Genomic DNA, 17,476 nt, shown 5'->3' on the forward strand with positions numbered 1-17,476 from the left:
ACAGAGGTGTGTTACGTACGCTAGAAGATCACCTGTGGACCGTTTTGGTCGAAACCCGTACTGACTACCAAGGCGACCGTCACAAAGCCGCTAGTAATCGTACAAATTCGGGAGCTACTAATATATATTAGAAATACGTCATTGATTTTAGCAAACTCTATATTATGTAACGCATAAATTACTATAATGCTTTAATGAATACACATTACATGACATCAGCGATACTTAGAATAAATTAAATAAATATAATTCTTTCATACCTTAAAATAAGGACTTCCAGCGGCTAAAACCACTTTATGAACGTGAAACAATTCATTTCCTACTTCTAAAACAACATCAGTTAGCATGTGATGCGATCGCATTGTAAACAACATCTGAAAAGAAAAAAAACATTATTTCACTTTATAATTATACACATTGTTACGTAACAATCAATGATAAATGAAGTCTTAGTAAAGTATCAGCCTGTATATGTCCCACTGCTGGGCTAAGGCCTCCTCTTCCTTTTTGAGGAGAAGGTTTTGAGCTTTTTCCACCACGCTGCTCCAATGCGGGTTGGTGGGATACACATGTGACAGAATTTCGATGAATTAGACACATGCAGGTTTCCTCACGATGTTTTCCTTCACCGAAAAGCACGAGATGAATTATAAACAGAAATTAAGCACATGAAAATTCAGAGGTGCTTGCCCGGGTTTGAACCCACGGTCATCGGTTAAGATCTACGCGTGTAAGAACGCGTAACCACTGGGCCATCTCGACTTTAATTAAGTCTTAGCTATGGGCAATTAATATAATCCAGTCGAGGTCATGACTCTTATTTTTTTTCTTTATCGAAGTTGGTTAATATTTGCAGATCATTCTTTAATTAATACACCAATCTGTTTTCAAGAGCTTACATGGCTCAGTAAGCAGATAGGTAGAGCTCCACTAGAGATCGTGGGTTGAAATTACGCTAGGCAACGGTATTGTCAAATACATGATGAATTTTTCAAGAGATTTAAAGGTTTAAGAGGTTGTTTAAATCCGAAACTATAAAGAAGAGCGAAAAATACTCTAAGGAGTTTCGGGCCCGATTTCGATGAAAAATAAAACAGTATCATTGAATTTTTGAACAATAATATTACATAATATTATGGAATATAACATAAATATAACATAATATTATGAACTTCAATATTACATAATATTATGGAAAGATATAATAATAGATACAATTCTGAGAAGTACTGACATACGGACAAACTAAAGGTAAGGCTTTTTAAAGTGAGTTGTAAATTTAGTTTTTGTTAAACTAACTAAACAAATTCAACGACCATATTATAACCCGTTTAAACAAAACCTTTAATGAATTATACAACTAAACCTCCTTCATGAAACACTACGGCCACTGGCTAAAATCGTATGAAAATCTTGTCGATACTTTTTTAGTTTATCGCGAAGAAAAATATCGCGTTCAAACAGACAGAAAAACGCGGCGCGGAGACATTGTTTTATAATATTTAGTGATGTAAAATGGTCTGCGCAATTTCATTATAGAATTGAATCGTACCGAACGTACTTAAATGAACGTACTAAAGTAGGTACTAATTACCCAGACAGGTAATTCATTAACACAACCCAGTCAAGGTTATGAGCTTATTATTTTCTTTATCGAAGTTCGTTGATTTATTGCCGGTCATGAAAGCGAATCTTTAAGATACTCAGCCGGATGTTGGGAGCCTAAGGGCGCCTCCTGTGAGGCCGGACCTCGGCTTAGGACACCGTCGACGTCGGGAAAGAGGGCAGTGAGTGTGTAATGACGCCGTCATACGCCTATGCGCGGACGGGTTACAATAAAAGAGGCATCTCGACGCAGCCGGCGGGGTCGGTGTGTGCCCGCTCTTTGTCTTAACAAGTTGATATTGACAGATGTAATCTTACGTCTTTAGGACGCCTACGGATCGAAAAAGAAAAATTAATGATATCTTGTAAACGATTATATAATGTTATATATCCCGCAGTCGAAGGTTCTACATCCAACCAAACGCCCCTCACTGATGAATTACGTTTTGAACTTTTCGAATTGGTCAGGCTGCGTTTTAGGATATTTGATCTCAAGCCCTAAGTGACGTTAGATTCCATACCACAGATAATTAATTGTTTGATTACCTGACGTCACATTGTGTCGCTCAATGGCCGTATTCGGTCTTTGAACCTAATATATCTAATATTGTTAAAGATAAGATAACAAAATTTCGTGAATGTCTTTCGTATTAAAATTATGGTTATATTATTCAGCTCACATTTAATTTGTTTTGTATGTGTTAAGTATTTAATTATGTATATCTGAAATAGACTTTAAAGGTAATTAACATATTTGATATAATTACATCACTAACACAATAACAGCTTGCTAATTAATTAAAGAATTCGTTTATATTTATCACGAAACCTTTAGAAATATCATTTAATAACGAAATTAATTTTAAAACAAGATTATAATACGGAAATAAACTCGTAAACTTGTTATGTTGGGAAATTATTTAGTTTACAACGTGTAAATGTTAATATTTGCCGAGTCATGGCGTCTTGCGTTATTTTAACATCCTGCGATAACGACTTCACGTTATATATACCTAAATGTTCGCCAGGAAAACCAGCAATCAAAAATGTTATAATATAAAGGTTTCAAGTGTATGGACATCGATTCATACGTGGGTCAGTGTTTTAACAAGAAGTCGACACAACATTCATATATAGGTAAGTCATTGTAGTAGAAAACAATATTTTATTGTTTTGAAGTATTTTAATAAACTGTTATTATTTATTGAATTGGTTTAAAATAATAAGAAGATGTCTCGCTACACTACACGATTTCGCATGGAGGCTAATTTTATAAAGTAAATATCATAAGTAGTAGAACTTACATTTGATATATAAACATAACATATACCGAGAACACTTGAATTTTAACTAAAGATTGCGGGTTCAAACCCGGCAAGCAACACTTAATTTTCATGTGCTTAATTTATAATATATTGTAGCACTCGGCGGTGAAGGTAAACATCGTTAGGAACTTGAGTCAGACGAATACCTTCCACGTGTTTATCTACCAAACCGCAATGGAGCAGCATGGTGGTGAACGCTTTAAATCTACTCATCAATAAGATGAGACCAGGCCAGTGGTGGGACATTTACAGGCAGTTACTTTCTTCACTTTTAATACTTTTTAAAGCTGCATCTCCATGAAAGTAAAATTGTAAACGTACGTTAAGTATCAAGGTTTATAATATTTAACTCATGTTGTGAGCAAAAATTGCTACAACGTCATGTAAGTTAAAGAAACAAATCAAAACTATCTATTCAACATCAAAATTCCGAATGTTTATACATTTAATTAAAAAAAAAAATTATTTTTTTATTTTTCAATAATTCACGATTTTTCGAAAAATTGCAATATTAGCAATTATTGGGTCAATACGCACAATAATAACTACGAACGAAGATACGTCAATGTTAGATTAATTTATTTTCGAATTAATCAAAAATAAATAAATTTATCCTAAAATTTTTCACAATGAACGGCCACACCTTTACACTTAAATTATGCAAAGTAAATGACAAAATAAATAACAGATGCAATATTATTAAATCTCAATGACTGGACAAAAATCAGAAAATATTTATGAAAAATTCATGATAGTTGATAATAGAGTGAAATATGGTCGATGTTAATTGATAATACGTATGCATATAAGTTGGTTCCATATATTTAATTAAATATAGAATTTGAAAAGGTTACATATTTTTATATGAATGGAAAAATTGCAACAAAGAACAAAGTATTTATAGGTATAGACCATTGTAAACAATTACTGGTGGTAGGGCTTTGTGCAAGCTCGTCTGGGTAGGTACCACCCACTCATCAGATATTCTACCGCAAAACAGCAATACTTGATATTGTTGTGTTCCGGTTTGAAGGGTGAGTGAGCCAGTTTAATTACAGGCACAAGGGACATAAAATCTTAGTTCCCAAGGTTGGTGGCGCATTGGCTATAAGCGATGGTTGACATTTCTTACAATGCCAATGTCTAAGGGCGTTCGGTGACCACTTACCATCAGGTGGCCCATATGCTCGTCCGCCTTCCTATTCTATAAAAAACAATAGTAAATACACAACTTTGACCTTAAATATATGACATAACATTTTAATAATAAACTGATAGTGACAGAAGTACCCAATAATAGATTTTATTTATTTTTTACTCTTATAAATGAAATTTCATTAATATGATTTTCATGTAAATATACCGACAAATATTTTTTATTAAAAAGAAAAAAAAAATCTTTGCCCGTTTATACACATAGTCTCAAATGATTGAAAAAAAATAAATATCAAATTTAAATTTATTATTTAAATGGGATAAACCAACTTTACCTTTATAAAAAAAGCCGAAATAGCTCAGTGGTTAGAACGCGTGAATCTTAACCGAATCTTGAAAATATCGTGATGAAACATATGAAACGTATGTGTCTAATTTCACTGAAATTTTGACACATGTGTATTCCACCAACCCGCATTGGAGCAGCGTGGTGGAATAAACTCTAAACCTTCTCCTCAAAAAAAGGAGAGAAGGCCTTAGCCTAGCAGTGGGACATTCACAGGCTGTTGCTTTGTTGCTTTACCTTCATAAAGTCAGGTACATAGTTTCCGAGGCAAAACGTCATATCTCCGATATCATTGCTGCCACCGTAGGGTCCCTCGAACAGATCACAGTTTATAGGTGGCATGTCGTCCAACAAATTGCGTCCGACGCCATCTTCCGTCTCCATCGTTACTGAGAACAAAGCGTTATAAAAATGAATAATTTCTAATATAGCTTAATTTATATTATATATTGTAATATCATAATATAATTTAAGCTATATATCTAATATAGCTTAAATTATATTATGATATTACAATCGTGTATAATAACTTTATTAAAGTGTTTTCAATGTTCAGTTCACATAAAATCAAGTCCTGCGCTTGGGTAGAGTGGCTAACTCCGTCTGGAATTCAATTACCGTCCCATTGGATTATGAGAATGTGCATAACAATAGATAATTAGTCACCGTTGATTATGTAACCTCCTTGGCCGGAATCGGTTAGAACACCGAAATGTCAAATCTGCAACGCCCCTATTCGTTCTCTAGATGAACTTCATGTCTTTAAATATTCGTGTAGTAAGTAGTTTGTATAGTAATTCACAAGAAACAATAATTATTTATATCAATTACATGGTAAAGTAGCGTAATAAATGTATCAAAATTGATATTAGTATATCTACTCCGGGCTGGCAATTGCCGGGAAATTCCCTTTCAGTGTCGTATTTCGGTTTAACTTAGTGAGCAATGCCGAGGATTAGAGAAATCAAACTTAACTTTGGTTTTTTAAGCTGAACGCCTTTGTAAGCTAAATTAGTCTCTTGTTGCTGGGAATCACGCACAGTATTTCTTTGAATATATTTTTATAATACTGATTAGAAACAATTTTATTTAAGCTATTTAATTATGAAATAACTATAAAAAACAGTGAAAATTGTCACTTAGATATTTTAAGATATTTTTTTCCGCTTCTAAGTTTGAATTTTACCTCAACACGACCATGATTTTTTTTTCCGTTTAAGAGAAGAAAGTCGTATATTTTATTTTACTTTGTTTCATTTTGTTTATTAGTTGGGCTATAAATAATATTATTAATAGTTTAACTTACCCACATATTTTAATAGTGAATCAATCATGATTATAATTTATAAAAATCCAGTTAAATGCAAGAAAATATCACTTTTATCACAGCCTAAGTAGAAATAAAATTAATATTTTTAAAATGATAAATTATATGATTTAATTATCACAAGCATTTCAATTCCGTCACAAACATTTAAATTTTCGATATATATAGTAAGACAGATGTGCGCATGTCCTCCTGAGCGATCGTCCTAGCCGCCGCGACCGCGGCAACTGTTTTAACTTTGAGTTTTGTTTGTCGCATCACGCGGTCAGTTGAGCCCACTAGACTGACTCAGCTAAATATTTTAATACAATATTCTTTTGATTATTTACGCATGTACTGAACTGTTAATACGTACTCAAATTATTGACACGGTGTGATGACGAACATTTTTTTTATAGTGTAGGTAGGCGGACGATCATATGGGCCACCTGATAAATGGTCATCAACGCCCATAGACAATGGCATTGTAAGAAATGTTAACCATTGCTTACATCGTCAATACACCACCTCGTAACTTTAAAAAATTGTAGAAAAAACATTTTTGCAGATATCGTAAAAATTATTTCACCAGTATTTTTTATATTTTAAATATGATTTTTTGAGATTTTAAAAAATAAGCTCATCTTCCTAATTGTAAAAATGATAAAAGTATTTCGAAACATAATGATCTTATTGAATTTGTTTGTTGTTCTAAATCTTTTGAACTCTAGACAACGCAGGTCGTAGACAAACAAAATTATTTATAGATTATTATTAATAACAGCTGACATTAGTTGTACACTTGTTGATTACATTTGATAGAAGCCAATCTGATATACTTAATCCGAGTCGAAAATGTATAGGAGACGAAAGTTTTTTTTTTTTTTATAGAATAGGAAGGTGGACGAGCATATGGGCCACCTGATGGTAAGTGGTCACCAAACGCCCTTAGACATTGGCATTGTAAGAAATGTTAACCATCGCTTACATCACCAATGCGCCACCAACCTTGGGAACTAAGATTTTATGTCCCTTGTGCCTGTAATTACACTGGCTCACTCACCCTTCAAACCGGAACACAACAATATCAAGTATTGCTGTTTTGCGGTAGAATATCTGATAAGTGGGTGGTACCTACCCAGACGAGCTTGCACAAAGCCCTACCACTAGTAAGACATGTTACAACTTCTTTATTATTTATCTTTAATTTATATGCTACATAAAACAAATCAATCAATCTATTAAAAATATTTTGTATGGTTGAACACAGTAATTTTAGGAACTAGTTAAAAATTTTTTTTTTGTTTATTGAGGAAGGTATATAATTTCATGCAATAACTCTATGGAGCAGAGTAGTAATCATTCACATTTAAAGAGAGAGTACCAGATTAATCTAGCAAACTATAGGACATTGTTTAGCCAAATTTAATGGGTGTAAGTACACTGTTCTGCTAAGAAATTTGTAGTAGCAGCTTGGAGTCAGAATTTACAGTTTTTTTATACCTTATGTATATTATCTTAATTAAAAATTATTTTTTTACATGAAAAGAAAATACTTTATACAAATAAATATTTATAAATAAAAAAAAAACTGGCTTAGTAAACAAGAAAGGAAGTAACAAAAAAAATCTAATAATTATGTTTCAATAATGAACAACAATATAAAATAAAAAGAAACATATCACAAATTTTTAAAATCAAAATATGGACTATACAATTATAAGAGTCATTAGAACTACTGGCTTGAGCAATTTCAAAATAAACTGTACCCTTCTGTAAAAAAATATTTTATTTGTAATGTTGTTTTTTATTACAAACTTTACCATAGTGTATTAGGGAATATTGTTTATTATAGATAAAAATAAGAAAGAACGCGGGATTCGAGGTATTCTCTTAAATATCGAAACAAAACGGACTTTGTGGCTTAATTGTTTCCGTTGTGTGACTATATTTAAAACCAAAATTAAAGAAAGGTATGAAACTAATAAGCCTTTTTTAAATTCAACTTAACTAGTAATCCGTATTATCATTTGACAAATCAAAGTAAATAGCCGTAACTTTAAGGATTTACACAAATAAGTGTGTTTTATTCAGTTGTGACTCTGTCGCTTTTAACTTTGTAATTTTTTAATTTTACTCCGTAAATATAATATTTTATTTGATGTATGTAGCTTTTTCGAAAAGTAATATATTTACTGGATATATAATTATGGCCGCACGGAATTAAATCGTAAAAACTCGTAAATTTCATAGGCTTAACTTCATAATTTGGAAGGGACACAGTGACAAAATTGAAGTCTTAAAAGAAAAGGTTGTATTCACATGATTTCAAAATTGCCTAAATGTGTACCTATTATGACATAATTTAATTAAAAATTTTGCTTTCCGACCTAGAAACGAAACGTTACATTTATGGCATACAATGCTAGTTGATCATTTTTTAATACTTTTATTTTCTTTTCCAAGTTTTTTTTCCGACTGTGTTTTTAGTTTCAGAATTGTAGCCGTAGCCTGATAAATTCGAAAAGCACCGGGCCTTACAACATTTACATATATTTTTTTACTTGGAAGTGAGGAACATCAGTACTACTGTAATAATACCTACTATTTAAAGTAAAAAAACACATTATTTAAATGATAATGATTAAGAAATTAAAAAGTTTGATCATATTTTCTGATACACATATTATCTGTATTGATAACATTTTGTAACAGTATACATTTATTTGGTCAGTCGGGTGCAATATGAACTTTATGCATTCCGACCTGTTGCGACATGCTGTTCCGTTAAATGTGACCGTAGAATAAGTCACAAAACGGAGGTCACATAATGCTACCTTCTTGTAGTTTTAAATTGTTAAATAAAAGTGATTTATAATAGTAAAACTTGGTCCCATACCTGAGTAACGAAATTGAAACACAGAATATTTTAACACTGCGTCCGCGCTGGCAATAAGTTAATTTGAAAATTAAAGCAAAATAGCGTCTCTCGATGAAGAATGATATATGTGCTGCCATTTCGTGTCGAATTGTTCCTTATTTAGAAGATATTTTGCAAAAAATAGCGGTCACAATACGGAATGTTCCGGTTAGCTCAAATTTTCGGTTTTAATTTCAGATTTATGTTAAATAGAACATTAATAAAAATAAATGTTTTTAATACCTTTAAAATAGACTTTTACGAATTCAAATTATATTTACTAAACCATTCGCATACATGAAATTATTGGAATTATCAAGATAATCTGACACGAGTTCGGAAGGGGACAGGTAAATTCGATGGTCATAAATATTTTAAAATCTTTGTAAAATTTATATTCGGTAAAGTAACAACAAATCCAGAATTTATATACATATAATTTTAAAAATCTTTTTTTCACTTAAATCAATATATTCTGCTAGACGTCATTCATCATGATAATATAATTAAACAGAGTTGAGGGACACGGCGAAAACCTACGGTACAATTTTTTTTGAAATTGCTCATTTATATTATGTATACGAGATGTATACCATTGTTATATTTTAAAAATATTTAAAAAATATTTTTCTAATGATTATAAATTCCTGCAAAGCACCAGTGCACCAATGTACTATAGTGCCTACTATTACCAGAAAATGGAAATTATTTATTTATATTTGAAAATGATAATTTTAGTCTACGAACAGAATAATTATTTTTTTTTTATGTAAAAGGGGGGCAAACGGCAGGAGCCAAATAGAAATGGACTACCACAACCCATGGACACCTGCAACACTGGAAGGCATGCAAGGAGTTGCAGGTCTTTAAGGAATAAGTAGGCTATATTTTAACAACATTTAAGATTTGCTACCACACTACTACTAATACTTTAGAATATTGCGGTTGAAACTCATTTTTCAGTTATATACCCTGCCACTTAAATAGTTACAGCCTTTTTTGAGGAGAAGGTTTGAGGAAAGAGAAGCTTATATCACTACACTGCTCCAATGCGAGTTGGTGGAATACACATGTGGCAGAATTTCAGTGAAATGAAACAGATGCTGGTTTCCTCAAAATATTTTCCATCACTATCAAGCATGAGATGAATTATAAATACTTTAACACAAACAGCATTATAACTATTTTACTAGTAGTAGGGCTTTGTGCTAGCTCGTCTGGGTAGGTACCACCCACTCATCAGATATTCTACTGCAAAACAGAGCCAGTAGTAGTAGCTGTAGTCAGGCACAAGGGACATAACATCTTAGTTCCCAAGGTTGGTGGCACATTGGTGATGTAAGCGACATTTAACATTTCTTACAATGCCAATGTCTATGTGTGTTGGTAACCACTTATCATCAGGTGGCCCATAACATTGTTCACCTATTTTATAAAAAATAAAAATTCAGTGGTACTTGCACTGGTTTGAACTCACAATCATCAGTTAACATTAATGCATTCTAACCACTGGGTATGGTTTTGTTCTTGCAAACCATCCAGGAGAGCGGACTTTATCACCAACAGACTCATTAGTGCGATTACACTTCATATCCCACTTCTGAATGAAACAGGAAGGTAATGATGGTAACAATATATCAATAATCGAATGTATATTTATATTTTAATACTTTTTCCAATTCACAACTGTTATTTTCCGTTGTCAGGGCCACATCATCTCACCCGTTATTTTGGTTGCCATAGCAACATTTTTGTACAAAAACAAATGATGTTCCGAAATAAGCCGATCGGGTATTAAGTTCTGTTATCAGTCGAATGTGACGTCTCTTCTAACATCATTCTCATCTTACCACTTAGTATGAGAAAATTGTAAATCGATCATATCCTCTTGGGTTATTGTTGTCTTTATTTTCTATCCAAGATTACTGTTTAGAAGCAGGTTAGTTTTGAATACTAGTGGTACCTTTTTTAAGTAAGTATCAAGTTCAATTAAGACCTCAAATATGCAATTAATAACAAAATAAAACTATGTCTACATATTTATACTATATAATTGTGCAACCTGCACAGAGGAAAGATTTATATACCACCTATACTGCGCCAGGGTCTTTATTCACTTAGCTATTCCACTAGCTCTTGCTGCTGACTTGAGTGGAGCACAAAGTAACAATAATTAGCAAAATAAAGTCACTAAGTATCTTTGAAAACTAGCACTCTTTTTATGGTCAAAATAACAAGAGATATTCCAATTGAAATTTGTTACATAGAAAACATATTACCAGTTAAGAATTAAACTGAATGATTACGATTTTCAACTATTACTATAACACTCACAGAATGTGTTGGTTAATTTAGAATATAAAGGGAAGGTTCAAAACAATAGTTAAGTATTTTCTAAGCTGATAAAAAGTATGAACATATAAGGGCATATGAAATATTTGTATGACATATTATCAAATTTAAATAAACATTTTTCCTTTCAATATTCTCTATTTAAAACATCATTGGAAATTTTTTTTTATGAAAAATCTCTTGCTTTCGTATTGGTTGTAAAAATATTTTTAGATAGTAAATAACTTACCTTTTTATATGATAGGTTAGCCTTAATCAAATGTAGATGTAGGCACTACTATGTTTTACCATCCTTTGTAAAACTGTTTTATCTTTATTATTTCACAGTTCACAATTAATAAAATAAAATAACTTCTGAATAAACACCAACTACAATATCTTATTAACAACTTTTTCGATTGGCCGTATATGATAGGTGATGTTTTTTTGTGTCAATGTAATTAAATTATTATTAAAAATCAGTTATGCTCATATAATTCCTATTTCCTATCACCACAGATGACTATAATGCTACTTAATGTAGCTACGATATCACTATGACTGGTGACAACTAACATTTGACAAATTGACACAATATTATGTGACGTAATAAAACATCCTTGTGAATTTAAATTCTAAAAGAAAAATATCTGTGAATATACATGAATAAATGAATTGTTGTGTTATTATTTAAGAAACATATTTTTTATTTTATAATTTTAATCCTTTAAATAGAAATTGTTTATAATTTTCTATTATTATTAAAATAATAATTTTAGTAATAAAAAATGTTTCAATGGATTTTTCATTATCCATCTCATTTCAATAATATAATTTTAAATTATTAAATAATATTATTAATTTGCTATAAGTAATGATAGAAAATACATAATATCTAATTATTTAAAAAAACGAAGCAATAATAAAATTATATAGTTAGTATATTTTAACAATGCTATATTAGTATGTAAAAAGAACAAATCATTCATTAAATAATTTTATCTATAATTTGGAAATAACAAATTAAACTTTAGCTGACAGCTAGTAATGATTATTGAATAAAAGTAATACAACATTTAAAATAGTTAAATTTTCAAATACCTATATATATAATCAAAATCAGAAACTTGAGTAAATTTATATATTTAATGAATCTATACGCTAAAAAATTATGCTGGCAGCCCACGTTTAAGCTGCATTACGCATTTTGCACCTATTTAGTATTGTTGTTATAGTCTGTGTTTTCATTGTGAATATTCGACAATGGCAGATGCTAAGCAAGGTATGTCGATTTATTTCGCACAAACAGTTATAATTTCTAATGTTAATTTATTGAAAATGTGTAGCTATTCATATTTTTGCCATGTCGTATTTCATAAAGACTACTTTAAGAGGTTCCACTAAACCACCGTTGCAGATAACCATACTTTATAACATCAGCATTTTTTGTTTTAAATTCATCTTATTAACTTATATTTACAATAAATAGAATACAATACAATACCTTATGATAGCTTAGTTAAAAAAGCTTATATTATTAGTCACTTGATTCGTAAACATGATACTCCACTCGTAATATTACCTCTGAACGTTCAAATGTTTTGTGTTGTTTTTACCCTTTTTTCTTGTAAATACACGCTTAAATGTATTTAAAAGTTCTGATTAAGTGTTTTTGAAAATCTTAGCAGTAATTGATTGTTAAACGGACTGGATTATAATTCTTTCGTTTTAATGATTTTTCCCTTGAAAATGTGCAATGTCGTATTTTATGATTGGTTGTAAGTAAATAGTGATATATACATAGTGATATGGAACTTCAAGTTGATTTTTAGGTAAAACACCTGAAGACTATTACAATGGACAATCACAATCTCGAGTGGTCCTTGCCAAACCACGTCTTGGTGGATTTGGGACTTCTAGTTTTGCTTCCAGTTCAAGCAAAAGCTGCAATCCATTTGGTATGTTAAGTTATTATGGTTATTTACTTTATTTATTTATTTATTTGGGAAACATACAGCATAATATAACACATAAACATTTGATAACAAAATAAGTCTCACATAAGCCAACAAAGTTTCCAATTCAACATTGAAACCTGGAGTGAACCTAACCAGAACAAGTTATTTAGCAAGTATTAAAGTATATAAAATAAAGTATTAACAAGTAATTTAAAAAGCAGAACAACAAAAAAAATATGATAAGAATAATAATGACAAAAACAGTTATAAAAGGCTTTTAAGAACTTAAATAAATTTATGTTAAAGATATCTATATAAGTGTAACATTTATTATAATTGTCAGTTGCTCTTACTTTTGATATTTTGATATTTTTATTATAGGAACAATAAAAATGTTTTATTAATGTTGCTTTTTATCCGTTTACAAAATACTAGCCATTAGAAGGATCATTCTCAGCCAAATTAATGGCACTCATAGGAACAAGATCCTTAGACTTTTTATTTGGATTTTTTTCTTTATTAAATTCCTTTTATGAAGCTTATAAGATTATGTTAATATTCAATTCCTTCAGACATTACAATTTAACTTTTATCTTAAAAGATTAGAGAATTTTTATTAGAATTGCAGGTATATCCGAGTAGGTGTTTTTTTGTGATGATTTTATGTTCCTCAATTTACTTTATTAGTTTAAATTTTAAATACACAATTTCATATCATATCATTGTAATAAGTTTATCTCATAATTTTGGAATCCACTGCTATATTAAAGAACACAAGTTCGGTGTCCAAAACTACACACATACGGCTCCTTGCTTAACATTTAAAAATTTGTCTTTAGAATGTTTGTTTGGTAAGTGGAAGAAAAAAAAATATAGTTATAAAGGAGAAATAGGCGAATCATTTCTTTAGTGAAGTTTTGGCGCATATTGACTCTTTAAAATTCAATTAATCTGCTGTACTTTGCGATATTGGTTGTGACATATATTTGTTTATATAATGTGTGTATGTTTATATAAATAAGTCGAGATGGCCCAGTGGTAAGAACGTGTGAATCTTAACCGATGAACGTGGGTTCAAACCCGGGCAAGTACCTCTGAATTTTCATGTGCTTAATTTCTGTTTATAATTCATCTCATGCTTTTCGGTGAAGGAAAACATCGTGAGGAAACCTGCATGCGTCTAATTTCATCTAAATTCTGCCACATGTGTATTTCACCATGCCGCATTGGAGCAGCGTATTGGAATAAGCTCCAAACCTTCTCCTCAAAAAGGGAGAGGAGGCCTTAGCCCAGCAGTGGGACATTTACAGGCTGTTACTTTTTATGTTTATATCTATAAATTTAGCAATAACGTCATGTTTGTATTCCTGTTTAGCTGTCTGCTTTTTTATGAAAATGATGTTTGCCCACCTGTCATCTACAATTAAGAATCACATACTTATGTGATTGGTTACAATCACGGCAATCTTTGGTGGCAAACTAATAATTACCCATATTTGGAAAGCTTTCTTAGGGAGGATATCCATGTAGTTAAATTCTGTCATACTTTTTGGCATCATTAATTGTCAAGAACTGTATTAAATAGTGGTTGTGATTGCTCTCAAATAATGGAGATTTGCCAAATCTGGTATATTTAGTTGTAGTAAAAAAATTAACATTAATTTAATGAAAAAGATACACTTCATTAATTAATGTATTGGCTATCAATGTCAATGTCCAGCCTATGTAATCATTTAAAACCCATTAGTTATAATAACCATTAATGATATTATAATATTGCTTAGAACACAAGATTGTTTTAAATTCACAATTGTCACAAAAAAAAATAATCATTTTCAGGATCTGTTTTACGTCCCCCACAATTAAAGCCAGGGAACAATCCTTTTCTTAAAGTGTCTGAGCCAGAAGGAGGTAATGCAGAGAAAAAGAATGAAACAGTAACATCAGTAGATACCAGACTAAACGAAACAAAAGATGAAGAAGCACCAAAGTTTGTCCCTTTAGGATCTAGTAGTGTTGCTCCAAGGACCACAACGTCAGTTCCTACTCCAGCTCAGCCCACTACAAGCACTTCATCAAGTGGTTTTGTTTTTGGTCAGAATTTGAGTGAGAGGGTAGTGATTAAAGAAAATGTAAATAATGGTGAAGCATCCATAGACCACAGCTCTTCAAACGGTTCATCCGAGCTGCTTTTTACAAGTGCCGTGGCGTCGGCAGTAAAAGAAAATGTTCAGGTAAGTTACGCTTTATAATCTACAAACAGTTTTTTCAGTAACAGCTGTACAAGCTAAGGGACTTATTTCCAGTCAGATTAAATAATTTAACTTTAATATAAATGGTAATAGTTCGATTGCAACTAATGACGCAATAGGTGACCAATCAGTTTCAATATTTCGCCAGATTAGTAAAATATTTTTTTTAAAAAACTGAAAAATTAATAAATTATTATGTTGTAAAGTGTTTTTGTTATCAAGTAATGAAATATAATATTTTGTTCAGGTACAAGACGAGGCAGCCGCGGAAGGTGGAGAGGGTCTCGCGGCAGCAGCGGCTGAGTATGAACGTTCACACGCGCGGCCTCCGCCCCCCACCTCTTACTGTACCATGACTGGCGAGGAGGACGAGATTAATGTGCTGCAGGTAAACTCATCATTTCTTAAGCACTAAAAATTGGCATGGCAAGAAATAAAGAAATCGTATAATATATAACGACACTCGTTCTATCAGATATCATGTAGACTATTCGCCTGGGAGAGTGGCAGCTGGCGCGAGCGCGGGCGAGGCGTGCTCCGACTCAACGACGGCGCGGCGGGCGGCGCGGCGGGCGGAGCGGCGAGCGGAGCGGCGGGCGGGGCGGGCGGCGCTCGGCTCGTGGCGCGTGTGGCGGGCTCGTTGCGCGTCGTGCTCAACACCAAGCTGTGGCCCGACATGGTGGTGGAGCGCGCGGGGAACAAGTCGCTCCGGATAACAGCTGCCGATGCTCAGCAGCAAGTTAAACTGTTCCTCATTATGGTTAGTGCTTTATATAAAGTCTTATATCAAGTTTTATGATTCGTGTAATCGTATGTCGTGCGAAATCGTTTGGTCGGTGAATTATTCATCGGTGAAAATAAGAAGAGATTTATTTTAACAGTATACAAAATGAAAAATCCGAGATGGCCTAGTGGTTAGAACGCATGAATCTTAACCGTTGATCGTGGGTTTAAACCCGGGAAAGCACCACTGAATTTTTAATGTGCTCAATTTGTGTTTATAATTCATCTCGTGCTTGACGGTGAATGAAAACATCGTGTGGTAACCTGCATGTGTCTAATTTCATTGAAATTATGCCACTTGTGTATTTAATATTTACCAACCCGCATTGGAGCAGCGTGGTGGAATAAGCTCCAAACCTTCTTCTCAAAAAGGAGAGGAGGCCTTAGCCCAGCAGTGGGACATTAACAGGCTGTTACTTTATACAAAATGCAATAATTTTATATATCAAATCGATAGCACTGACTGTGCTATAGTCGCAGGATTCTTCCTTGAACTTTGCTTCTCAGAGATATATTTACTTTTGCTTTCGAAAGTAAACTGTGTAGTAATGTATGCTATTATTTACAGTAGAGAATATTCCTGAAATAGACACATAAAGTACCTAACAATAGTGAATCATACTACTTATGCGTTTCTAACAAATGTATGTGGATAGCGTAAAAAAAACTAATTTCTGTTTTTCGAATATTTTAGGGAGCGCCGGCTGATATCTCGCAACTACATAGGGCATTAATGGCGCGAATCTCACTCAGTAAGCGTAGTTCCATTAGTCCCAAAGAAGATGAAAACTCACAAAGATCAGCGGAGAGACTGGAGGCAGCTTCTGATGAAATTGATTACCTTGAAAAGTCTGTAGACGATTTAAATCAGGAAGGTGAAGGCTCTAATTTTGACGAAGAGCAACTGACAGAAGATGCTCCAACAAACAGGCAAAGTGATATCCGAAAAAATAGAATACAGTGTTCTGATGATAAGACTGACGATGAAAAATCTAACATGAGTGAAGATATGTCTGAAGATAAAGAAGCTAAAGCACTAAAACGGAAAGAACCTGTCGATGATGAGACTTCATCTAAGAGACAGTGCCAAGAATGTTAGCGAGTGTAAATAATTGTCTCAGTGTAAAATTATGTGATGATCTTGAAATGAGTACTTCATTCAATCAATTCCTTGCTGAAAGCTATAAAATTTAATGAAGTAAATAAAGAGTAGGGATATTTATGATTAAATTAATAAAGCATAATAAAGTGTTGGTATAGTATTAATGTAATATCTATTATCGAAAAGAAGACCCGATTGGATGCATTGTGTTTAGTATGAATTAATGACATCTATATTACCTAGTTATAAAAAAAAGTTTGGCGATTGTTACAAAACATTCCAATGTTTGCAATGAATTCACTAAACATTTGATTCGGCCGAAGCTGAATACCAAATACATATACATGTGATTTATTTTCTGAAATATAATAACAATAAAGAGTCTTACTTGTA

At 32.2% G+C, this 17,476-nt stretch overlaps 2 protein-coding genes across 4 annotated transcripts in view; one reads left to right on the forward strand and one right to left on the reverse strand.

The window, feature by feature from the left end:
- LOC126768440 (kelch-like ECH-associated protein 1B) overlaps positions 1–11,527 on the reverse strand; it is a 31,263-nt gene extending 19,736 nt beyond the window's left edge. For 2 of the 3 annotated variants that reach the window (XM_050486493.1, XM_050486495.1), the window contains exons 1-3: positions 5,738–5,860; positions 4,669–4,820; positions 261–374 (exon numbers count right to left, since the gene is read on the reverse strand). In XM_050486493.1, the coding sequence (XP_050342450.1) occupies positions 261–374; positions 4,669–4,820; positions 5,738–5,765 (294 nt within the window). In that variant the 5' untranslated portion in view covers positions 5,766–5,860. Of the gene's footprint in view, positions 1–260; positions 375–4,668; positions 4,821–5,737; positions 5,861–11,238 lie in introns of those variants that run through there. The other variant, XM_050486494.1, reaches the window with a different exon arrangement.
- Positions 11,528–12,177: 650 nt separating this feature from the next.
- LOC126768400 (ran-binding protein 3) lies at positions 12,178–17,476 on the forward strand. Its single transcript, XM_050486427.1, has 6 exons — positions 12,178–12,270; positions 12,821–12,946; positions 14,786–15,180; positions 15,446–15,586; positions 15,674–15,958; positions 16,676–17,476. The coding sequence occupies exons 1-6, from the start codon at positions 12,252–12,254 to the stop codon at positions 17,078–17,080; spliced, it is 1,371 nt and encodes a 456-aa protein (XP_050342384.1). The 5' UTR covers positions 12,178–12,251; the 3' UTR covers positions 17,081–17,476.

Source organism: Nymphalis io, chromosome 5, assembly GCF_905147045.1.
Source record: "Nymphalis io chromosome 5, ilAglIoxx1.1, whole genome shotgun sequence".
Taxonomy (NCBI): Eukaryota; Metazoa; Arthropoda; class Insecta; order Lepidoptera; family Nymphalidae; genus Nymphalis; species Nymphalis io.

Bases quoted from the DNA above. Each gene is read 5' to 3' on its own strand.
- LOC126768400 (XM_050486427.1), top strand. The intron at 12,947-14,785 runs GTATGTTAAGTT...AATCATTTTCAG, and splicing joins CAAAAGCTGCAATCCATTTG to GATCTGTTTTACGTCCCCCA. The intron at 15,181-15,445 runs GTAAGTTACGCT...TATTTTGTTCAG, and splicing joins CAGTAAAAGAAAATGTTCAG to GTACAAGACGAGGCAGCCGC.